General features: G+C 40.2%; 2 protein-coding genes across 5 annotated transcripts in view; one reads left to right on the forward strand and one right to left on the reverse strand.

The window, feature by feature from the left end:
• Positions 1-15956, forward strand: IL13RA1 (interleukin 13 receptor subunit alpha 1). Its single transcript, XM_018914379.3, has 10 exons — positions 1-314; positions 3468-3625; positions 5243-5378; positions 7268-7388; positions 9190-9374; positions 9760-9911; positions 11064-11196; positions 11645-11741; positions 12027-12111; positions 13258-15956. Exons 1-10 carry the CDS (start codon positions 26-28, stop codon positions 13375-13377), a joined length of 1476 nt encoding a protein of 491 aa, XP_018769924.2. The 5' UTR covers positions 1-25; the 3' UTR covers positions 13378-15956.
• Positions 14493-25342, reverse strand: part of RADX (RPA1 related single stranded DNA binding protein, X-linked) — a 25617-nt gene continuing 14767 nt past the window's right edge. For 2 of the 4 annotated variants that reach the window (XM_050974404.1, XM_050974403.1), the window contains 4 exons: positions 24859-25041; positions 24317-24442; positions 23154-23241; positions 14493-21381 (listed from right to left, as the gene is read on the reverse strand). In XM_050974404.1, the coding sequence (XP_050830361.1) occupies positions 21321-21381; positions 23154-23241; positions 24317-24442; positions 24859-25041 (458 nt within the window). In that variant the 3' untranslated portion in view covers positions 14493-21320. Of the gene's footprint in view, positions 24443-24858; positions 25042-25342 lie in introns of all 4 variants that reach the window. The other 2 variants (XR_007777597.1, XM_009090536.4) reach the window with 2 other exon arrangements.

Here is a 25342-nt window from a genome sequence, read left to right on the forward strand (position 1 = left end):
CAGGGCGAGCAGTGCGGGGCCGGGGATGCTCACGTCGCCGCACAGCCCCCCGGCCCCGGTCGCTGCTGCCCAGGTGTCGGGGCTGGGCCGCTCCTCCCGCCCGGCTCGGATTACCTGGGCGGGCCAGCCCAGCCCGGCCCGTCCCGTCCCGTCCCGTCACGCCGCCCTTCCCGGCTGGTCCAGCCCCTTGACGGGAAGTGGGAGCGAGGGGCCGCGCTGGGGCGGCCGAGCCATGACTGTGCCCGCGGCAGCTCCGCTGCCCTGCCCGCTCCTCCTCGCCGTCTGCTGGGTGGTGGCCGCGGCGACAGCGGCAGGTAGGAGCGGGAAGGGCTGCGGGGACGGGGCGGCGGAGCTCGGGAGCGGCTGCCGGCTGCGCTCCGTGGCCGCAGGCGCGGTGCCGGCGCTGGAGCGGCCGCTCCGGGCTCTTCTCGTGCGTGGGTCGGGCGGCTCGGCCGCGGCTCCGCGCACACGCGGGTATGGATGGAAGGGAAATGCGGGCACGGATGGAAGGGAAATGCGGGCACGGATGGAAGGGAAATACTTTCATTTTGTAGTAGAAATCGCCCGAAGCTCGTCAGCCGTGTGTGAGGCGCCGGCTGCGCTCTCTGCCCTGTCGCTTGCCGGGAGCGGGGATGCTGAAAATCTGCTCTCCCCTTTCAATAAGGCAGCTTTTGGCAGGGTCGGCAGAAATGTTTTTAGCTCCATCTTCGTTTCCCGGGACAGTTTCTGCCTTAAACCCCAAGCAGAACCCCCAGCCCTCCTGCCGGTGCCCGCGTCTTGCGGCGGTGCGGGAGCGGCTCCGCCGGGTGCGGGCACGCAGAGCCTCCCTCGCCCTGCGCCTTCGCTCTTCCTTTAGTGTTCCCGACTTTGGAAGTACGAATGTTTAGTTTTAGGAAACATGCGTGAGCGGCTGCAGGCACTTCATAAGGAGCCGGGCTTGAAGGTTTATTTTCTGCTCGTGTTATCCAAAAACCCAGCTGTAGACATTAACGAAATGTTATTTTTCAGCTGTCTGCAATTCGGTTTATCACTATGAAATCAACTTTCAGAAAATGCAGGAGGACAAAATAAAAATTATACTACTTTACAATACTCTCACGTGATACTTAAAGCAAAGGATTTGCTGATGTTTCCTCGTTAGGGCTCTTAGAAATAATGTTTTCTATGCCTCACGTAATCTCTGCTGGCTACTGCTGTTCTTTTCTTAGAAGCACCACCGTGGTTTTACATTTTAAGAGTGAAATAACGGCTTGCCCACGTTTTGTAGTTGGTCATTGAGTTGTTCTGCAAAATTGCTACAGAAATTTTAAAAACAAGAGCATGAGACGGTGAGCATGAGCATATTTCACACAGACAAAAGTATGAGATTGGCTTAATCTATGAATAAAAGCTGAATTAAAAAACATTAAAACACGAGCTTCAGAGCTCTGTAGATTATTCAAAAACCTACTAGATTTAAACTTTTTATGTTTATTATTTATTAAAACAATTTACTGATTAATTTATAAGCTGTAAATATTAGCACTTCTTTGTGTGGCTAGTAATCCACAAATTTATGTGCAATGGCTTCTGATCAAACCTTTTAGAAGAAAATGTTTAGAACTTCAGGGTAGAAATCAGGGATGACATTTTTTTAATGGTTTGTGGCTATTGTAGGTAAAAGGTCAAGCGTGACAAGATGGAATGCTTGGAGCTGTGTACTCTTGTTGAATTTTTTTTTTTAAATATGATCAAAAGGACTCAGTATTTGCTAACTTAATGTGCCAAGGCTGTTTCTAAAGCCCGTTGTATGTTTTTGTTAGTGGAAGAGGTAATAGGCAAAGATGTTCTTGCTACGTTCAGTTTTCTCATTGGAGACTGTATTTCTGCAAGAATAAAAACTTCTCTTTTCTGCTCAAACAAAAATCCCCAAAATTTTAAGTATTCAAACAAACTAAGCATATTCAAACTAAAACAGTGAATCCTTGTAATTCTCATTATCTTTGCAAACACCTGGATTATAATGGTGGCTCATCTCTACCATTGCCTGTCCTTGAACTATGCAAAGGTCTAAGAGAGCTCCAGAAGTTTGATTAATTCAAGATTTAGCTGCTCTGGCTTTCAGGAAATGTAAAATAATGGTGTCATGGATGCTTTGAGCAGAACTGTTGCTCAAGGAAGCTCTTTTGCTTCTCTATCTTCCCTCTTCCTTGTGCTAGCAGAAGGAAACCGGGCTGCACTGTGACCTGGATGGGAAAACTGATCTTGATGGAATTATTCTGCCCTTTTCCTATGAGCTCTCTTGAATGTTGGGATGGGTTGAACTTGTCCCCTGGGACAAGCTCCCATGAACCTGAGCTTGGTTCCCTGCAAGACCTGCAGCACGAGCTGATATCTATTTGAAGTGTTTGTGAAACCATTGAGTAACAAGGGTACACTCTTGTAAGTGCACAGACTGAGGAGTGATGGTGGCTCAGTGATGAGACCTGGAGATACCCTGAGAAACAGAAATTGGGCTTCTGGTTCAACATCTTCTCATAGTACCTATTAGAGTAGCCCTTTAAAAAAACTAAGTTTACTTTTACTTTTTTAGGGAATTCCCAGTTGGTGATGTTTTCTAGAATTGATGTCTGACATGTACTTTACTTTTTCCTGGACGTTTGCCATTTCCTGTCGTATTTCCCTTCTTTGTTTTCTAATATGATCTTCAAGCTTTGTGATGGGTCTTGAGCAGGCATTGACTCAGTGTACACCATAAGGAAGGGTCAATGCACAAATGGATTTGTCTCTGTGACCGTCTCTGAGTCATGGCCCTGCTCTGCTTCTCGTTGGCTTTTGGGGATCTAAAAAAAGGACCACTGAAGCGTGGCAGCAGTAAATTACTACTTCTCCCACACTGGTTTTGCTCACTGTGACAGAACACAGCATTATATTTTTAATAGGTAATTGAGAAAGCAATGTGCTTTTCTTGTTGTTTTTTAACATTCTTGCATTTGCAGTCTTTGCTTTGCTTGCAGTCTTTGCTCAGATTGTGCTTCTAACGTACAGCTGTTACTGGCAAGATGTAATCACTTGTCTTTTTAAGGATTTCTCTTTAAAACTATGCTGATGGATAACTTTTGGGGAGAACATGGTATTAATTGCTCCACAAAATGCATATTCTGTTTTTACTAACGTTTCAGCATGTGATTCATCTTCCTGCAACGTGCAAAAGCTCGAGTTCCACAACCACTGCATTGCTGCAGGCTGCAATTTCTTAAAATTACTTTTCAGTTGATTTGTGCATATTTAAATTATTTATGAGTTGAAGTAACAGGAATAATAGAAACACTTTGGTGTGCAGTACCTTATCTGATAGAAAACATCAGCTGAAAAAGCTGAGAAGTTATTTGTGTTCTTTTCTGTCAGAGAGTTAAAAATCTGTCAGTATTACTAATGGTAAAGTGTGGCCCAACAGGATTGTTACACTGGTAACTCCTTTCTTCCAGGAGCAAAAGTTCTTCCATCTCCATCCAGCCTGAACTATTCATTGACCCATATCTGTACTCTGAACTGGACATGGAACCCCCCAGAGAACATCAGCAGCAGCTGCAACCTGGAGTATTGCAGTGACATCATCATTAATGGGGTTCCTGAGGACAGGAGAGTAAGTACATCACCTCTTTGAGCTCTGTGTTCCAGTAAATGTCTTACTGTTATAAAACTCCGTGTGGGAGAGCTTAAACACATATATAAATACAATTTTAATATAGCGTTTCATTCTTATCATGGGATCAAAACCTCAAAAGTGAATCATACCAGCATATGGGATCTTCAGATCAGAAAAAATCTGTTGCTCTCTGATAACTGAGTGCTGATGGTAACACTGAAGTACTGTAATAATAATGGGAGAAGTCTCCTTTCAGTCTTTGCTTATGCAGCTTTCTAGAGAAAAATAGATACAGGGCAGTCTACATACTCAAGAGTTTAATGGGAATTTGCAAAGGCTCTTCTCCTTTACTTTGGATTCAGTTTAAAGAGACATGCAGATTTAGTTGTAGTTTGACAGTATTGCATCTTTTGGAAGCAGTGCCAAGAATTAACATTCCCCCATTTACCCTCTCCCTGCAATTACAATTATTATGGAAGGGTTGTGTTTTGACGACAGTATGGTGCATGTTTGTTGCCTGGAACAGAAGTAATTTGTTTATAACTCATATAACTCAATTGTTTTGGGCTTTTTTTTTCTGTGTTGGATGGTTTGCAGCCCAGATGTGCTCCTTGCTGTGGATTAGCTGCTGTTTGAACAGGGCATTGCAGTGCTCATTGCTATGGCCTCTAGGACAAGTATTTTTACAATTTATTGGCAGTAAGAAAATAAATATGTTATTCCACACTCTGGAAATTTGAAGCCTTTGGTAGATGCCTGCTGTGGGGGAGGCAGTGCTGCTATTTCAGATATGGTTACAATTGATATGATGCCTCTTGAAGCGGTCCATTGTTGTTGAGCCCTGTTACAGTCTTACAGCCTGATGCTTACATTGGCCTCTTCATGCTAACCACTGTATTTTTTCTCACAGCTCCAGGATATCCTGGACATGAGTAGGGATGTGGTTTGGCCAGTTTGGATGGAGCAGTGAGCAACCTGTTCTAGCAGAACACAGGAACCCACAGCGAGGGGGCTGGACCTGGATGATCTTTAAGCTCCCTTCCAGCCTAAAGCATTTTATAATTCTGTGATTCTGGTTTTGCAAACAGTTGAGCTGATTTAATGTCACTACTAAAAGAGTGATGTTTCATTTTGACACTAATGATCTCTAATAATCTTCATTGGACCTTTAGATGAGCCATTTGAACCTGCTAACAGCAGAAATCTATTTACCTACTTTGATTAACAAAACAACAAGTAGAAAGTCTTCTTGCCTAAAGAGCTGGCTAAGTTTGTGGAAGGGTCTAATAGATATTAAGGTCATCAGTAATGAAAGAACTGAGGGTCAGCAGTTTCACAGGACAGGATGAAGCAGACTGTACATTTTGCTGCATCTTTTGCTCTGTAGGTCACAGGGGTAGGAGTAGCTCTTTGTGAGTTCTGATTGTGCCTGAGAAAGAAAAAGCAAACCCAAGTGATGCTGAGGCTTCCCACGTAGCCAGACACTGGTTTCCTTTGGCTTTGAGCTGGAGTTTTTCTGAAGGACTGTAATATATCCTGACACTGGCAGGAATTCCCATGTGTCTGAGATGGTATGAGAAATGTTTTGGTTTTCTTCCCCCCATGCAAACCCAGGAATGGAGTAAGAGCCGCTTCCGTGTGACAGACGCGCACTTGAACGAGGAAATGCGCCTCAGAGTGAGAAGTGAATGCAAGAATGACAACAGCAGCGAGCCCAGCCCCTGGGTGGAGACCTCCCTTCCCCCAAAAGGTAATGCCAGCAGTGGCCAGACCCCTCTTGGCCTGAGGAGTCCTGGCTTTTTCTCTTCTCTTTCAACAAGAAATCATAAAATGCATCATAGAGAAATATCAGACACAAGGGCTGGTTTTATTGATAGAGCTTAAACAGAATGATTATACCACCTTTAAACATAACTGGGGTCTTCTGATGCTTAAAGTCTTCTGGGCAAGCTTGTAAAATTGAAGTGCTCTTCCAAAACAGCAGTGTGGTTCCTGTTACTTGTCTTCTGCCTCCTTTGAGCCCTTTTTCTGAAGGGCTGTAATATATCTTGACACTGGCAGGAATTCCCATGTGTCTGAGATGGTATGACAAATGTTTTGGTTTTCTTCCCCCCATCTAAACCCAGGAATGGAGTATGAGCTGCTTTGGTTTTGGTGGTTGTGGCATAAGAGATGGCTCTGACTCCATTAAGCCTGCTGCCTTCATGACTAACATCTAAATCAGTTTATTTTGTATGATTTTTCTGTATAAACAGAAGCCCATAAAATAACTCTATAATTGTCTTTGTAGGAGGGAGGAATGTAGTAAATTTAATAACTTGTTGAATAAATTACATAAATAATTACAGTAGGGTTCTGTCTTTTTCAAGAGATGAGTGAGATCTACAAAGCATAGCAAAATGAATAGAGAAAAAGTATTTTTTGTTTCTTGGCATGCAGAAGTGTGGGGTCCGCAGCAAAACTATTAGGAAGCAGACTTTGAGGAATAAGCTATTTTGCTGAATACTTTAAGTTAGGATGTACAGCAAGAAAATGAGCCTCTTGCCTAAAAGTCTTAGCCCAGGAACATGACTTGATGTGGATGAAAACCACATGTTGTTGGGAGAATCAGAGACCTTTTCAAGCTTGTGTGGGTGTCTGCCAGAAGGGTTCTGGAAAATCAGGGAGGCAGATCATTAGGACAGCATGTACTAAACAGGCTGGGGATTTTAAAAGTGTGTTTGCAGATGAAATATTTTTATATATTTCTTGAAATAAGAAAACCTGTTTAATTTCCCTATACTCTTAGTTGCTGCTTCAGGGAGAGTGCAAGCTTGGACTTTCAAAGTAGATCTTCATTTAATACGCATTTGGTTTTTAGTTTGAGGAGATGTTGCTACTTGTTGCAAGGAAAAGGTATCCAATGAATGTAATATGGTAATACAGTGTAAAGAACTCAAGCAGAAATGCAAGATTGAATATGAAAGACTGTATGCCATAATTGCTCTGCCTGGGCAATCCACTGACCTATTCACAATTGCTAGGTACTCATTTCTGTTGATGTGACTTGAGTTTCCAAATGTTAGATTTTAATGTCTAAAGGTATATGGGTCTTGATTAAAAAGTCAACTTACCTAGTGCTGCTTTTGTCAATATTTAAGACTCAGAGGTATTTCCTCATGTTATAAACATAAAGCAACTAATACTCTACCTGGAGAAGCTAAAAGTAGTCAGCCTTTAATTATGGTTGACATTGATGGCTGTAAAAGCATTTAGCTTTGTTATAGTTTTCCCTGCAATTACCAGCTACTTTGACTTGTTTTTAAAGTACCTGTAGATTAATAGAAATAAATATTTTCCTGACTCAATACCTTGTCCTTAGCATCTGGTAACTCTAAGTAGCAGTTCAGCCATGGTGAACTCTGGGATGTGCTGTTGTGATTGGTTTGCCTCTCAAAGTTACTCTGCTGAGGTTTCAGCCATTGCAAGCTCTAAACAGCTGGAATTTATTGTTTGTTGTGCTGAACAGCAGTGTAGTGTGAAAGGTAACCAACCCATTTCTGCCTTCCAGTTTCAGTTATGAAATGTTTTACTTCTGGAACCAGCAGAGAAAACTTGGACCAAATGAATCTTAGAGAACATTTCCAACTTGCCTTGCAGGTATTCCGGGTACTGCTGCTGTTGACTTGGGCTGTGTTTGGCACAATCTGGAGTACATGGCTTGTACCTGGCATCGTGGGGAGAATGCAAGCAGTGACACCAACTATACTTTGTCCTACTGGTTCGTGGGAGATTTGTATTCCCAGCTCTGAAGTGCTCTAGGACTAATCTTTAGTTTTACATGACATTTGTTATTTACATGACATTTGTCATTTACATTCCACTTGTCTGCTTCCTGTTGCTTTTAAAGTTCCCAGGGCATTGTGTCCAAGTTACTGCTCAGTCCCATCCAACAGAAAACTTCACCACTGAAGGGGTCAGAAGCTGCTATGGCCAAGACTTTTTGGAAAGTCAATATAACTGCTTTGTGTCTGCTTCTGTAGCCCAGATTACCACAGCTGCTATTGCTTTCTGTATTTTTCTACTTGGGAACTTGATTCAAAGAGGGAATAATTAAGAACTAAGCTAGACCAATGTATTAGTTACTTTCTTTGCAGTCCAGGAAAGCAGGATATTTTAGTTAGGATCACTCACAATGTATGTGTCAGCTCCTAAACCATTGGGAAATGGTATGAAAGCATTAATAACTCTTAGCAGTACTTCTGTTTGCATCTTCAATGTTGTAAGTAACTGATTCACCCTTAAAGCAATGAAGAACATCTTTTTATCATCACCCTGCCTGCTGGCCAGTGGACAGCCATAAATGGTGTCTTGTTCCCAAGGAATAGACTTGTGTGAGCCAGCTCTTGGCATTGATAGCTGTACGTGCTGATCTATGCATACTTCTGCACCTTGATGGGGCTTGTGAAATGCCAGATTGCATTAGCTTCTGTAGAAATAGTGGAGTTTCTTTTTCAAAAGCCCCATGTAGTAGTTTTACATCAGCTTTCTGTCTTATTTGAGTGAACTGCATAAACCTTTTGCTCTTCTTCCCCAGTGGCAGTCAGTCTCACAGGCCAGCTGTTCAGTCCAGGGCATTTGGGCAGCAAACCGCACCAAACTTGCTGCTTTCATTAAATGTGGGGGGACTGTTTGTTCCCTGTCTAGACAGCTGCTCAAACTTTTTCTTTGTTATAAGATCAGGACCAATGCAGGGTTGATGATCTCAATTTCTGGGTAGAGGGATACTTAGTGGAATAAGGCTTTGGATTTGAGCTATATATTTTCAACCTGCTCTTAATTTTAATGGAAGATGTAGCTGGAGTGACTTCGAAGTGGTTTAATTCATGCTGCTTTGAAAGAATAATAATTTTTAGATTTTTAAAGCCAAAAACTAAGAAAACACTCCAGTTTTAGACTGAAAGATACATTTTCCACAATGCCAGTGAGATGGGATTTTTTGTTTTGTTTTTCCTGGGAGGAAAGGCTACTGGTGTATTTTCATTGAGACTTGGGCCACAAAGAGAAACAAGGAAGAAGTTTGTCTTCCTAACTTCTCTATTATTGGAAGGGAATACTGACATTTTGAAAATCAAATCAGGTAAATAGGTAAAACTCAACTGTCTCAAGAGCTGCAATACTTGAGGCAGAGCAAAAGATAGAATGAGCTGATCAATCACAGAGGTGAAATTCTGCTGACAAGAAGTGGTCCAAATTAGTATGTATTCTAAATATTCTTTACTCCTTGGAATTGTTCTCCCATGTGGAAAATGTGAACCAGAGCTGACAGCAGTTGTTCTTTTTGAAATAAAGCAAGCCTGCCTCTCTTCCTGCTCCTTGGCGCTCTTCACAAAAACAAGACTCTTTCTAAAGCTTGAGATAAATTAGAGGCTGCTTGCTTTGCTTAGCTTTACTTTTTTATATGCTATAGCAGAGCTTTAATGCAATATCAGTCTTTAGAATTTGTAACACATGTTTATAAACAAGCTTTCCCCTTGCTGTCCTTTTCTTCTGAGTTTTACAAGAATAATTTATTCCTCTAGGTTTGATGGCTTGGAAGACCCTAAGAATTGTAGCAACTCCTCTGTAGACCAAGGAATCTTTGAATGCATTTTCAATCTTACCTTCCCAAAAGAGAGGAGAACTTATCCTGCTATAAGTATTTTGATTAGAGGTGATTCTGAAGAAGTTAGGCCTGTATGTGCAAGTAAAAATCCTACCACCCTTGGTGAGTTTAACATCACATCAGAAAAATATAATTAAAGTAAGAAATTTGGTAGGACACTGTGTTTGAGAAACCTCACCTCATAAAGTATGGATGAGACAATGAGGCTAGATACTCCCTTTTACTGACCTTGGATTTGAATTTATATAGACAAGAGTTTGTTTTCTGTGGGATGGGTATCTGGGAGGAAGGGGGAGGGTTAATTTTCTATTAACTTCTACTCTTATTCTTTGGTTAGATTTGCTCTTATTTTGACTTACTGGTGCTAACTTCTTCCTCTTTCTCTTCTAAATCTGGTGTAAGTGTAATATTCTTCAATACAGACTGAACAATGTTTTATAAGCAGTGAAATGGACTTTTGAACTAATTGTTCCATTTTGCATTTCAGTAAAACCTGCCACACCAAGACAATTGACATTGTCAAAGACTAATGATAGAATTGATGTAAAGTGGAGTGAATCAGAAACTTTTCCAAAAAGTTGTTTACACTATGAAGTTAAGTGTTGCAATGGTGATTTGGACACTGGTCAGATCATTGCAGTAAGTTTTCATTGCTATTTTTATTTCAGTGAATCTTTTGAATTATTTGCAGTTGAAAATGAGCAGTTGCATGTGATTGGGTTGGTGCCAGAGCTGGAAGTGCTGTGTGACTGTTGGATTTTTCTCTCATACTTTAGGTTTATGTTAGTAAAAGCATTGAAATTGAAATTCATGCAAGTCTTATGAATCCTTCCCATCATTTGTTAGGGCAATTTGTTAACGTGTGAGAACAGTCTGATAAAGAGGGATTTACTAGACTATCAGGAAATGGTGCCTGTCTGCTTCTCAGGCATTTGGGCTTTGGTGTCCTGGTATAGGGTTTACCTGCTCTTGGTCTCTGTGGTCATGGGGCAGCTTTGGATTGAAATGCTGTGACCTGATTGCCTTAAAGAAAAATGAAATGCAGGTGCACACAAGAACAGAGAATCTCACAGAGAAGAGCAAGGGAATAACGACTGAGGATGGATGGGAAGAAAGGGGTGCCCCCTCAGATACACTGATTTCAGTGTGCACATAAAAAGCATTGAGTTCAGTGTCTGGATGGACTCGTGCTGTGTGTCCATAGCCAGACTGAAGGTACTGTTTGATCAAAATGGTAAAAACAACATGATAAATTTCAAAGTGAGTGGCAGTCTTCTCCTGTGAAGCATGTGTAGTTGTTTGTTCTACCCCAAACTCCAATGCTAGCAACATTCCCCAGGAAAGTGGTATTTTGGATAAAAAATAAGTGCACTTAGATCCTATCTAGTGTGTGCTCTTTGTAGAGGCATCACAGAACACTTTGGTATGGTTGGTTATGCTCCCTTGACAAGAAGGGAAGGTAAATCACAGATGTTTCTCAGAAAAAGGAAAAAAAAAAATTTAAAAGGCACCATTCCAAATGCTAAGTCTTAGTTTAATCATCGATGCCAAATGCTGCATGATAGATGTAGCAGTGAATGAGATTAAATCTTAGTTTTGGAATGTGCATTTAGGCCTTCTGTGCTTGTTAAATTCCACTATGTCCTATTTTTATGAGGTTTCATAGTCATAAAAAGGTCTTCCATCAAAACATTCAGAATACATCAGCTGCACAATGTAAATAGTCTTGGAAGTGACTGAGAATATGCTGGTAATTGAACAAAGCAAATTAACTTTCCTTTTCTGCCTTAGTCTGAAATGAATTCTGTGTCCATTGCTGGCATTGATGCAAATAGCAAGTACACCTTCAGAGTGAGAGCAAAGCCAAAGTGGGAGTGCTACAACAGCCATCTCCAAAGTGACTGGAGTGAGGAAAAGAGCATTGGTGAGAGACTTGTCCCTGCACTGTGCTGCACTTTACTCTTCAGCTGTAAGGCATTTAGTACCTTTCTGTCTGCTAAACAAATGGGAGCCAAAGATCATCTCCTTATGTACCTGTTTAATTTTGAGTGAAAGAGGGCAGAAGAGCTCTAGTCCTTCAGCAGCACCAGCCTGTGCTGCTGTTGATGGTGCCATTTGTGGAGCTATGCAAAGTCCAGTGTAGCCAATTTTTCAGCCCTGAGTCTTGCTCATTTGCATTTCCTTGCCAAACATATCAACATTATAATCCCATCTTTGGAAAACAAGATGGTCCTTGCCTACAAAAGTGCTAGTGTAAAGCACTGATAAAGCACTGAGTCTATGAACAAATTGGAGAATTAACTATTTTGTTGACATTATTCCTAAAAAGCCTCTCAAAATATTCCTAAGTTTCTAAAATTTCTGTTTTCCAGGTGAGAAGAGGGACTCTACAATCTATTTTGTTCTTATAATTACCATTCCATTAATAGTAGCAGTATCTACAATAATTCTACTAGTTTATCTAAAAAGGTAAATATTGATCTTCCTACATTTGCTGCTGTCTTTGCAAGATGAAAGTTATTTAGAATCTGTCTATGTCAATGTTGCCCTTCTGTTTTGGTAAAAGTAAAAATAAGAAATGGGTAGAGTTGCTCAGAGAATGAAGGCCGGCCAGTGATGACAGAGTTGACTCCACAAATCTTCTTTACTGTACCCAAACATGATTTTGACATTTTTAAATGATTTAGTGGTTTTTAAATGATTTTTGAATTAATATATTTTTCATCTAAATATTGTCTTTTTAACTTCATGAAGGCTGAAGATATTAATTCTTCCACCAATTCCGGACCCAAGAGAAATTCTTAAGCGCATGTTTGGAGAGCAGAACGAGGATTCCCAGGTTAGTAAGAAGCTGTTGGGTCAACAAATCTATTGAACTGGGATCTCAAGGCTTGCAGTTTTGTTTTTCCTACGTCTGTCTTAAAACTAATTGTGTATAAGTAAGTATATCATATGAAGATTAGGTATTTTACAATACTAGGAATTGCTCAGGAACAATTACCCAAAACTTAGATTTCCTTCCCCACCCCCCCAACTGTATGTACTTTTCTAGTTAGATTAATAGAATTGCATTATTCTGTTACTCCAGATACTAGTCCCTTAAATTTGTTTCAGGCTGGGGTTTTTTGGGTGGCAGTTTTCTGATTGTCAGGCTTCTTTTGCTGTGTGGATTTTGGTTTGAGGATTTTTGGTTTTGTTTTTGCAACTCCATTAAGTGACTTTTACTGAACATTCATGTCTTTCTGCTACTTAATCATATTTATAATGCTGAATTAAGCTATTTTAGTTTGACTTCCAGAAACTAACATTTTTAGCACTCTCACATTTATCCTAGTCCGTTAGCTAGAAAGTAAATCAGACGTATGGCTTCTTGTTGGCAAAAGAACAAAACCAGCTATAGTTGTTTCAGGCATTGGTTGATGAAAGGCCTTCAGTGGTGCCTTATTTCGGGGAAAATCAACATAATACCATTAAGGAAAATTATTTCTAAATAAATCTCTGAGTAGCCCTTTATAAAAATCCTGAGAGAAGTACACTGACAAACCCTAATTCAAACCTTGACATGAATGTTGTTCTCCCAGATGGGACTCTTGGCCACGAGGGCTGTAACTGTGGTAGCTGTTACACTTTGTTGTGCTTTCACAAATGTTTTGTTACTGCCCCAAGTAATTTTCTCTGTGTGCTCAGTGAAAACTCTACCAAGTGTGTACATGCTCAGTTCTCTATCCTCCTGCCTGAGCTTCACCCGTTGGCTGTAGTTGGAAGCACCCTTTAGGTGGGGACCAACCTTCAGTTCCTCATCTCCAGAGGACATTTCTTCTGTCAGCCAGGCCTAAGCCATGGCTCTGAAAAGTACATTTTGTTGCCCAGCTACCTTGGCTTTCCACCATAATACAGGGTATATGTTGGGGTCTGTCTTACTGGGGTGAAAAAGCAACACTTGCCACGAGGAAATCCTGTTAAAAATGTTGTTCCTCTCTTTCAGAGCTCTGCAAAGGATGATCCCATGAATGCTTTTGACAGGTTAATTATAGAAGAAGAAATTCATTCTTTAATTTTAACAGAAACTTCAGAGAGCACTAATCCTGAAAAAGAAAACAGGTAGACTCTGCTTTATCAGTGAAAGAGGAGGAAGCTGATTCCTGCTCCTGTACCTCAGGTGACTGTAGATATGAAGAGGCTCTGTGGATGCATCACTAACAGTGGCTGTTCTTCCATCTCTGCCAGAAATACCCATCTGAGCTCAGTCAGGATGAGCATGTGTAATCCCATGGGACTGCATTGTGGATTCCCTGCCCTGGCTTCAGCCAGCTCTGCCCTGCAATTGTTACTGCCACTTGCACTTGTGTTTGTGCCTCACACCAGACTGTTTGGTTTTGGTTTTTTTTGGAGCAAGCACTGTGACTTCTCTGAAGTATTTGGCTCTGTTTGCAGTAGGTGGGATGGGTCATTAGTGCTACCACATGGAGCTGCTGCCAGGTGGGGTGGCAGAGCATGGACTGTTTGTGGATAACCCTTTGTGTGCCTGGGCTGGGCACTCTCTGGAGGGCACTTATGGACTGAGCTTCTTGTGCTTCTGCCCATCAGCTGGGGCTTGGTCAAATCCCACCAAAGAGGGTATTTTTTTAAATTTGAAAATGTGTATGAAAAGCCTCTGCTTTCCAGCTGGTGTTCAGAATATTCATAAAAAAGGCTTAGTTTTGTTGTCCTGTCAATTGCCTGTCCTCAGATGCCTTGCCTTCACAGACTTCTTGGGTTAATTATACTTTGTGTAAAATGAGAAATAGAATTTTTTTATTTGTTCTGTGCAGTAGCAGATAACTGTATTGAGTCTCACCAGACTGTGATTCTACTTTGGCCATATTGGCCTGAAGACACCTGATTTTTAGCAGCTAAGTTGTCCTGAGCCTGTCCAGCAAAAATATCAGGATGAATGCATGATCTAAGGAGCTGTGGTCAAACAGATTAACAAACATTAAACCACTGAAACCCAACTAATTCAAAGGCTTCAAGACCCATCCTTACTGCCAAACTCATGGATCTGGGGAAGAGGGGGTGCCAACCTTGACCTGTTTTCTAAGAGATAAGTATAATTCTTTCTGTAGTGATGAGAATCTGATTTGAGCTTCCCCTCTAGGACTTAGCAATGTAAAACAAGGTGCTGATTTGACTTTTTAAAAAAAATATTTCTTCTATATTTTACTGTAACAGTTTGACAGGTGTTTTTGTTGTTGTTTTGTTCATTCTTTGATGGTTTTGTTTTGAGGGTTCTTTACTCAGCAAAGCTCAGCAGGTGTTTTCTGGACAACTGTGACATTTTTCTGCTCTTCATTCTCAGCATTAGTTTCTGCCCTGTGCTGCAAGGTTGGTTACAGTGGTACCTTGATTGTGCTGGAGGAAGAAGATAATGGAATGGAGAGAAAAGGATCCATGGAAGCCCTTTATGGTTAGTGCTCAGGGATTTCTTGCTCCTTCCAAATAAGTGTAGACATGTAAGTCACGGACATGGGCAGTCTTAGCAGACTGGGAAGAGATCTCCTGATAGGCTTTCTAGGAGCAGACTTTATAGCTACTAACCTTTTTAAGTTCATACCTGTCTTCAAACTCCAATCAGTCAAAAAAGTGAAACTAAATGCTGTATTTTTAGAACATATTGTTCTGCAAAAAATAGGATGAGTGCTACATGCTTTTTAGCTACAAATGTGCATTTTTTTATGCACTTATGTATTCCCTCCTTATCAATAAATACAATTCTTTACCCATTGGTCCCTGAGCCCCTCAAATACAGTTTTTTCCATGTCTCTTATCCTCCTTTTGTTAGTGGTAGAAAGGGGAGGAGAAATGTAGCAGAACTAGCAGACCCCTTATTAGCATATGCCTTTTACCTCCAATCAGGCTATAAAAACTCCAACATTATAAAAATTTGTAAAGGAGACAAAATAAAAATAAAGCCTCAGGGATTTCAGTGAGAAAAAACTCAGGTTATACAAAGTCAGCTATTAGCACTCTCTGAAATTCCAGAGATTAAGGAATAGCATGAGGAAAAGAGTAATTACATTCCTTGCTGAATTCATTCCCTCTGCCACATTGATATTATTGCAATGATAAATATTCCTTCAATCTACCTCATCTGGAATGTTGCTCAACATAGACCACTAGACAGAAATGTATTGTTTCAAGATAAGTAAGCATAACAGTGTAATATAAAGTTTTGTAGCTTTCAGCATAGCAATCTAGGAAAATCAGTACTTACCCCTAAATTCTTTTGACTTTTATCCTGGTGTCCATGACAAAACCAAAATTTAGTTGCTTTAAAAAAACAAAAAACAACCAAAATCCCTACACAAATTTGAAAAGCCATAGAATGGGAAAAAAAAAAGAATGGAAGATGTTAGGCCAAAAGGAAGATTTAAATGCTAAGGATGGTTTAAGTCACTATATAGAAAGGTTTTAAATAACACTAGTTGACAGTTCCTCATGGATTCATTTATTGACCCTGTGTTTCAGCATGTAAAGCAAGTATCTGAATATACTTTCACCTTTAACATGGTTTTTTATAAGGTAAGATGTTTTTTAGCTTGAAATTATCCAAATTTTGTGGTGATTTATTTTTTTCTTCATTGCAGTTACTTGACCTGTAACTTTGTTCAAAGAGTGAATAAATGTGATTGCTTCTCAGTGTAATGGCATGGCATTTTGTTCTTGGGTTGAGGAGATTAAACTGAGGCCAAAGAGATGGATTTTTAATGAGGAACCATGTTTGAAGCATGCAGAACCCAGAGAAGAAAAGCTGAGTTGCTTTTCTCTCTCTTCCCTTTTAAGAGTGAACTCAGCCCACACACCCATTGTGGATGGGACTGCATGACCATATTTTTGGCTGGGATAGTGGAACAGAGATGGAGCTGAGCACAAGGGTTGAGCTCTTGCCCTCTCTGCTCGAGGCCATTCTGCTTTCTGACATTGGCACGTTATTTCAACGCCATAGAGACTTAATAAACCATCAAACTGGAATTTGACTGAAATTGCTGCAGCCTTCCCCAATGTATCTTCAGCATTTTACATCTTTGTTAGCTGCTGAGGTTATTGAAAATGCCAGGTTGCTTCACTGATAAAAGCCATCAACTTGTCACTTAGACCCAAATATATTCAAGTGCCAAATAAACACATTAGTAATGGCTTCTTGGAAAAATTCAGAGAGAGAATTCTTAGTTCCCTTCAGTGAGCCAATCATTCAAAATTAAGATATAAGCCATGACATCAAAAACAAGACTTTCATGTTTCTCTTTCACAATTCTGCAGTTTTGGTGGTAATAATGACTAACAATGATTTTAATCACTCCCCGTAAGTGACCTTTTCCTATTGTAATATATTCTGTTAAATAATCTAAGCTTTCTGTATTTGGCATCATTGAGAAATTGAACAATTCATCTCTGGTTTTTTTGTTCTTTTTTTTTTTTTTTTTTTTTTAGTTAAGGAATGACATGACAGTTGAAGTTCTAGAGGAAAGCACTGAAGTGTAAGTCACAGTGTTTCAGTGCTTACTGGGTAGAACTGTTCACAGGCTGGGTATTTCCATTCACTGGAAAGTATTCAATAAGCTTATTTCTGAGCTGAAACTTCAGATACTCAGAATTTCCTTTGATTTTTTTTTTCATTATTTAAAAAAAATTAACAGAATGAATTTTTTGTTTTGGAGGGTTTTCCACTCACTCAAGCAAGAACAGGATGTAGGTGAGTAGGGGGTGGAAGTCCAGATATGGTCAGGATGTTACAGAAACCTCCCTCCCTCCTTCTCACCCAAGTGCTGTGGTTGGGCAGCAGCTGAGATCTGCAGGCCCAGAAACAGGTAAGGTGGGTGTGGGAGGAGCAATTCTGCTGGGTTACTGAGGGTTCATCAAGATAATCTCCAAATACTTCCATTTTAAACAATATTTGCAAAATATGTTTTAGGGGAGGATTGCCAGCTGTAGAAATGTAGCTTCTAGACAATACTGAAAATCCAAATGCAAAACCAGATTAAAATCTCTGTATTTGGATGAACTTTCTGCAAGCTGTTGAATTAAGGTGGTAGCAGGAGGCTCAGATCACATGATGTAACAAAATCCACACTGTTACCACAGCAAAGCAATGTGGGTTTGGGTGGGTGGCATGGGGAAGAGAAACTTTCTCTCAGGTCCGGAAACTCTGTCTCAGGTTTCTAACGTGTAAGGGCCTGAAAGCTTGTTGATGACTTATGGGGGTTTTTTGGGGTTGGTTTTTTCAATCTGTTTTTCCAATATGCTGGTTAGGTAAATGAAATACTTTCTATTTGTTTGTAAACTTTGTGGTGTTTATCACTCAAGGACCCCTTCTATGGCCATTCTCTGATTATTGATTAATTTTCTGAAGATAGTAATCCAGTGGGGAAAGACAATTGCTGCTGTCACTACAGAGCTGAAAATGAGCCAGTGTTCTCCAGTAGCAGTCTCTGCTTCTTGGCTTTTGCTAAAATACTGCAATTATTTTGATGACTTGCACAAAGGAGCTACAAAAAGATAACTTTCCAGTTAACCAGGACTTCCAGTAAACATGTTCTTAGCTTGTTATATCAGTTTTCCTCTATTCAATTTGGCTTAAACAGCTAAATAAAATAGCAGTTTATTCTGGCTAACTGCATGATGAAATTAAAAGCTTTGGTGAGAAAGATGTTTGGTTAAGTTCAGGCACAATTTGCAAAGCTAGATTGAATGTTAGGGGCAGCTTGAACCAGGAGTTAAGCTAATGCTTTAAAAGTAGAGCTGCCCCTACATCTTCTGTGCTGAAAGAAAAAAAACCAAACCCAACGAAATATGTGCTCCATGGTGGGAAAAATTAAGTAGTGCAATGGGCATGCTGTCCTAGTGATTTACTGCAACTGATATCAGCAATTTCTGCCTCAAAGTTCTCTGTTCTGAAACACAACTGAGCTGTATTTAAGACACTTAGCTATATCATTGCGACTTCTTTACCTGTTTAGTTGTAGCAATAGAACTGACTTTTTTTTTTTAAATGGCAAAGAGCACCAAAATTAGCCCGTTCTGCCTGGTGGAGAATTTTCTCCCTCCTGTACTTCAAAGCCTTTTAGCCTCTCACTAGTTTCCTTTCTTCACACAAAATGTCAGTGTGGAAACTTCTAAAATGCCAGCAAAGTACTCCTAAAAGGTGAGAAACTGTCTGGTCCTCCAAATGTCAAAATCAGCTACAGGGAAAGCTATTCAGGTTTAAATCTCACACCCTGTCATGTTTTAGGAGAATATTCAGCTGTAGACAACCTGGCCTACATTGGCAGGTACTAAGGCTGAGCCATTAGTTGACATTTTTCCACAGCTGACTTTTAACACACTTTTCTTGCATACAACACTTTGTGACTTGTTTAACTAGGAGGAATAAAAGGTAGAAATGCTAGCAACATACCAGGCAGAGAGAGAATGGCATTTGCCTTTCTGTATGTGGGAGTTCAAGGACTGTATTTAAGCTTGGTTTGGTGTAAAAATCCTGTTACTAAATCCTTGGGAACATTGGGCCATTTTATTAGGTGTGTAACAGTAATTCTGTTGTTTATGGCCTTTATGAAAAATTATATTGATCATCCATTTATTAAAGCTTGGGTAGGGCTGGAAGAGTTGTCAGGGCATCCCCTGCCATGTTTTCTTCTTCTGAGTGGTGCCAAGACAGAGTGCTCTTGGTGATCTGTCCAACTTGTAAAAAAACTCTACTAGAGAGTCTCCCAGATATATTGTCTCACTGCTGTTTTCTCCTTAATTCAAAACTCCCCCACCAACTGACCTGCTGATTTTTACTGCAAATAAAGTTGCCTTTCTCTCTGTCATCCTCTCACCAGAATCTTGTTTGCACTCTGATCTTTTCTGTCCCTGATCTTTTCTGCCTTTAGAAAAAAGCCAAAAAGCCTGAATTTTTAACTCTTGTGTTTTCTAAATAATTATTTTCCTGTTGGTTTCTTCTACAGTGTTGCCCTCGAAGCCAGACTGCATCATTCCCAAACCACCAGAACAATTACATTTTTGGCTGTCAGTCCTCTCTTCTCCATCTTCATCTAGAAATCATAGCTGCTACTTTCTGTGGCAACGGCTTGCAGTGGAGCTGCACCTCAGTTTGTGGTTTTCTATGATTTCTGATCTTTTCACTATCATTGCTGCCCTGTCAGCTCCTCCTCACTATAAAATCCCTTTCCCCTGCCTGAGGGGACTGCTTTTATTTGACCACATTTTTGTCACTTGTTTTGCTTTGGAAAACTGCTGCAATTTTTTATCTTCATAATTGTGTCCCTGAACATCCTTCTAAGCATTCCTTCTTGGCTGTAATCCACAGAGGATCATCTTCCAGATGATCAGATGGTTTCAAATGCTAAATAAAGCTGCTACCCTGAGAGATTCCTGCAAAGCAGCAGGATTTGCTGTCCTGCTGGGTGGTCAAGTACTCTTAAGGAGTTGGCTTTTTTTTTAATAGCTGCATATCTATCTCCATGCTTAACTTTTATTTCCTCAAGCTGATTAGGAGGAGGTTGCCTCCTATGTTAGGCCTATCAAAAAGGGAAATGAGACTAGTTTGGCACAAGCTGTCCTTGATGGTGGTAAAAATGCAAAGAAGGGATTAAAAAAAAAAAAATTGTTCCAGAGTCACTTTATGGATAAAAGTTGGACAAATGGACCAATTTATTGTATGCTTCCTTTCTGAAGACAATACAATATTCGTCCTTCAGATTTTAGACTTCTGTTTTCTACAGACCTCAAACTGCCCAAGTTCCAGGTCATAGCAGTGTGCAGATTATTAGGTGGTGCAGGATTAATAAAGCCCACCTGAAGACATCCACTTCATCTGATTGTTCTCCAGCCTGTATAAATGTATTTTCTTGTTAATTTGCTCTGGTTACAGGAGATCTTTTTTGAAAAGACTAAAACAAACCAAAAATTGACTACACCAAACTTCACAGCAGCACATTCTGATCTTTCCCATCTGGTCTTGAGCCTGCAGTTCATCTTCCTTTAGCCTGTAGTGTTGTCAGACCACCTTGCAGTGTGTTTTGGCCCTGGCCAATCAGGGCTTCGTTGAGCCTGTTGTTTTCTGGCCCTCAGCCCTGTCGGAAGCTGCGGTTCAGGGCCCCACTCCCAGTGGGGTGAGGGCTGGAGGGCAGAGAAAGGGCACACTCAGGGCAAATGGAAGTCATCAGTACTCAGCCAGATAGTGGTCACAGATTACAGCACAGACAAAACAGCCTTTATTGTTAACTGCCTGCCAAGCCGGGCTCTTCCTTTGGCCTCATTTCTCTACCTAGTAGGGTTCAAGTGCCTGGTAGGACTGCAGGGAGGCAGAGCTGCTGGCTGCTCCTCAACCCCTTGAGACTGCTCTCAAGGTGGCTCAGTCACTCCTAAAGAGTTCACTGCCAGAGGGTTGTTCAGGATGCTGTTGTGCTCATACAAGTGCCAAAGCTGCATAGCAACTCCGCTTGACACGCCTGAGTTTTGCAGTGTTCATTTTATTCACACACTTTCCAGAGCCGGAATACATCCAGCAGCCAAGCAGTCTGTGAGGATTTGTGGATATCAGTAACACTGGCTTTAGCAGATATCTCTCCTTGGGTGATAGAGGTGTAATTTGCAGAGCCTGGAGCTGATTCAGCTGCTGTACAGAGTTCCTTCCTCTTGAGGAAATTAAACACCCAGCCTGGGGTGGGGAAGCAGCTGAGAGCTTTGTCACTAGTGCAGAGCAGATCTTCTCCAAGTTCTTTCCCTTCCTGCAGGTTTACAGAGACAGCCCAGGAAGGGCAGTAATGTCAGGGTGCCCAGAGCATTCCCGGCCCATTCAGGTGACAAGCAGCCAAGGAACTGGCTCCTATCCTGCTCTGCCCAGCCTGCGGCTCAGCCCCCGTCCTGGAGCACAGTGGGAGGAGAAGGGACAAAGACTCCCTTTTTCCTCGTTTTCTGCAAACCCATGCTGCACACCATGTTGAAAGCCAAGAGAAGCTGCTGTTGGTGGCACAGATGCTGATGGAAGCTCGGCCTACTTCTCCTTTAAAGTTTCTTGAAAAGAGTAAACATGACTGTGGAGAAGATTCTGGGAAAATCAAAACAACTTACAAGAAGTAAAAAGGAAAGAAATGGAAAGAAAAAAAAAAAAACCAAGATGTTTACATATATTAATTTGTTTATTTGTACTCTCAGCTTTTCAGTGTTGCACAACTCCTACATCACATTAATTCAACATTAGTATTATCCTTATGATCTATGACTTAGGAACTTTTGCACACTCTAAAGTACCACTACCTACATATGTTCTACCTTCCTCCATTCATTGAAATTAATGCTGAAAACACAAGAAACATGCACATGTAAGGTTTTAGAGTAAAGTTCTTTGGTCAGGTACACCTTCCACAGTAACGAAATGTGTTCTGATATTATTTTACCCCTAGCAGTAGCAATACACAGCAGCAATAAAGGTGATCCCTTTGACATTTTGCAGGAATAATGACTCCATATATTGGCTTAACATGGCAAAACTATCATTTTGACAGACTCAAGACCAAAAATCAATTTGTTTTACACTTTGTTAATAAACACTGAATGAAGTAAAACAGCAAGTGGTTTCCTTGCAGAGGACCTTTGCTCCAGTCTGACAGTGCTGGATTGGCAGGGAGGAGGGAGAGAAGCACAGTGGTAGAATCATAATAACACTGCAGCATTTCAGCCACTGAACTCCACATATTAAGTCCAGTGTTATTTAGCAGGATGGTGACTCTACAGAATGATCCAAAGTATTAAAATTCCAAGTCTACTACAGGCATTGGACATTCACCAGCTGCAAACAGAGAACCTGTGCTTCCAATCTGCACCCCAACCTGCGAGAGTAAATCTCTCTCCTTCCCAGCTTTGCCATCAAAAATTTCAAACACTTGAGTAAAGTAAAATGACATCCTTTAATGTTTTAAAACATTATCTATATTCCACATAATTTAGATATTTCCTTTAGAGTTAGGAAGTCCTAACATATAGGATGAAATTATTAATGCTTTATGTTTATAGTGTAATAAGCGGGCAATGCCACAAACAGCCTGGCATGGGGTGAAGGAAGATGGCTGGACCATCTCACCCATGTGGCTCTGTGACAATGTCAGCCACATCAGTCCTTTTGTGATGACAAAGAGAATTCCTTTAAAAATTGCCTTTAAAAAGAAGAGTTTCGTTAAAATTAAACTTCCATCTGAAGTATATGTAAATAAAAAGCATTGACTGACACAGTCAGCATGGCTCAGTTTGGAACATGAAGCACTGTGTTACTCACTCCAGAGCAATGGCCTCTCACCTTCACATACCCATTAGCAGCACAATGACACAAATAATACTGCAAGCAACACCCTACTCTTCTTGGGTTGGTATCTTTTCATTTTGCCTTCTGTGGGTATTTTGAAGGGCGTGAGTTGACAACATTGCTCCAGAACTAATACTTCTGATTCATATTAAATAGATACAATACAGTCACATTAAATTAACTTTAAGTTGCAGTGCAATTGAAGTGAAACTATTCACCTTAATATATTTTTAAACTGTAAACTACACTAGAAAGACACAATAATTTTATTAATTTCGTGACTTTTTATCTGAAGTTGTCTGTGAACTTGTATGTAACAAAATCAATTACATTCTCTGTCAAATTACCATTAACTGAAGATAGGGCCCAGACTTTAACTACGTCAGGACAAAGTCTACTGCCCCCAGGGCAGAGAAGTGACTACTACTATTTGAAGGAGGTAACCTCCAGTCACCAACAGGCTGCTAAAATGTGCCTAAGAATTTATCTGTTCCTATAAATTAACTCTGTGGGCTTTGCTCAATAATGGTACAATTTACCTGGCAAGTCTCCGTACTTCTTTCTTCTCAAAGAATTGAATTGAGAGCAGCATTTCAAATGGACAAGCAGTCAAACTGCAAAGAGCTCCTGCTTGAAAATAATTTTGTAAGAATCAAGTTCCTTAAGTGATTTGAGGCTGTTTAACATGGGTAAAAATGTGCTACTTGAATCTGGACCAGGAGGAGCCAGTTGCTCTTCAGTACAGGCAAAAATTTTCCAGTCCTTTGCTATTGTGGAAATAGCAGCTTAGTTGCTGAACTTCATGTTCTCATAACACGCCTAGAAATGATGTAATAAACTGTATATCCTGCCATAATTAGCACTTCTTAAAGACAGTTTTCTCTTGCAAAGCTCAAAGCAAGTTCCAATACAAAAATTCTTTTAAAAAATATTTCATTACTTGTATAAATGAATAAAATATGTTAAAAATGTTTGGATGCTATACTCACTACATAACAGTCTGTGTACAAAAGCAGACATATAAAAACATAGCACCTGACCTTGCTCAGGTGAAAAGAGCCGAAAGTGGTTTCTTGGATTATGATACTAAAGGCACCATGGTATTTAATCCCTTTCACAGTAAGCTTCAAGCCTAAAGAGCAGTTAGGGTGCCTCTAGTAGCTTTCAGTAAAAAAGATCACCACAGAACATCAAAATTCTAACCCTCAAAATTATTCTAATTTCCAGCCTAAATTTTTATCACAGCCCATTAATTCATTTGCAAACACTGCCTTAAATATTAGGAAAGCTTGCCTCTCTTTTCAGATATATACAGATATATACTGTCACCCAGAGATATATATATTCTCACCCAGATAAATACATTTCCTGTGTATGTTTGTGCACAGGTAAAGAAAGACAGCTGACAATCACTTTGATTCCTTGGTATCCTGCCAAATGATCAGCTCACTATACTGCCTATTCACCTTTCTTGAACATCAGCGACCAAAACAAGAAAAATAAAGGCAACAATTGTCCTTCCCAGTTACATGGATGACCATTACCACTGCCCTAAGAATCACGATTTTATGTTTGTGTCTGCTAGTTCTAGAAAAGTGCAATGTGTAGAGGGTGTATTCAAGTTACAGCAATTTTATTTCCCTCCTTTTGAACAATATACATTCAAAAATTAAGTGATTAAATTACACTGGATCCAGCACACCTGGTTCCACTGTCTTGTAGATTTTGTTCAGAAAGACTTCCACCTTGTCATCACCCAAGTGACACATGTCCAAGATGCAGATAACATGTTTGCCATCGAGCTCCTTCGCTGCTTTTACAATTTCATCTAGAAGTTAAGAAAGGTGGTTTTAAAAGGTATTTGCTGTATACTCTGTACACAATAAAAAGGTGTACAGAATTGATAATGTTCTCCATACAATCATGTTCAACCTTCTTTCAGTGAAAAATTTTATTCATAAATTCAATCACTAGAAACGACAGAATCAGAATTAGATATGAGTTTGTAGTTTGGATATTAAAATACTGTTTTCACAGGATGAGAAAAGCTCCAGCAAAAACTGCCTTGAAAGTTCAGTACTACAGCAATTTACTAAAGGTGGTGAAATAGAATTCACATCTCTTTCACTGAAGAGGTGAACAATGTCTGATCTACACCAAAGATTTCTACAGAGGATTAACTTTTGCACTGATAGATAAACCAAGAAACGATAAATGAATAACATCAGTGAAAGGCAGTCTCACCTGAAAGAGGAAACGTGTCACCAAGCCCCCCACTGTTGGTGGCCTTCTGCTGGCATGCAGAGATACAACTCATACAAGACAATAATGTATCATTCTGAATGTCTTCCAGTTGAAACAAGTGGGGATTGTCAGGGGAAAACAGTGGAAGAAAAGCAACATCTATTGCTATGTCATGGTTTATCCCTGTTGAAGAAAAATATTTTATGCTAGCAGAAAACTTTATATTCAGCCCATCAGCAACTTTGTGCACCACTTCTCTTTTTTTTAAACAAACCAGTGAACTGATTTTTATTTACATGTTTTTGTCCATTAGTTAATAATTAATGTCTAAAAATATGTTTCTACATAGGATTATACACAAGCACATTCAAATTAATATGATGTTATGAAATACTATGGTTTAAGGCTAACAATGCTGATAGCTCAGAAAACATTAAACCTTGGAAGCCATTTCATCCTCCTTTTAACTCTATCTGCAAATGCA

Source organism: Serinus canaria, chromosome 4A (genome assembly GCF_022539315.1).
Source record: "Serinus canaria isolate serCan28SL12 chromosome 4A, serCan2020, whole genome shotgun sequence".
NCBI lineage: Eukaryota > Metazoa > Chordata > Aves > Passeriformes > Fringillidae > Serinus > Serinus canaria.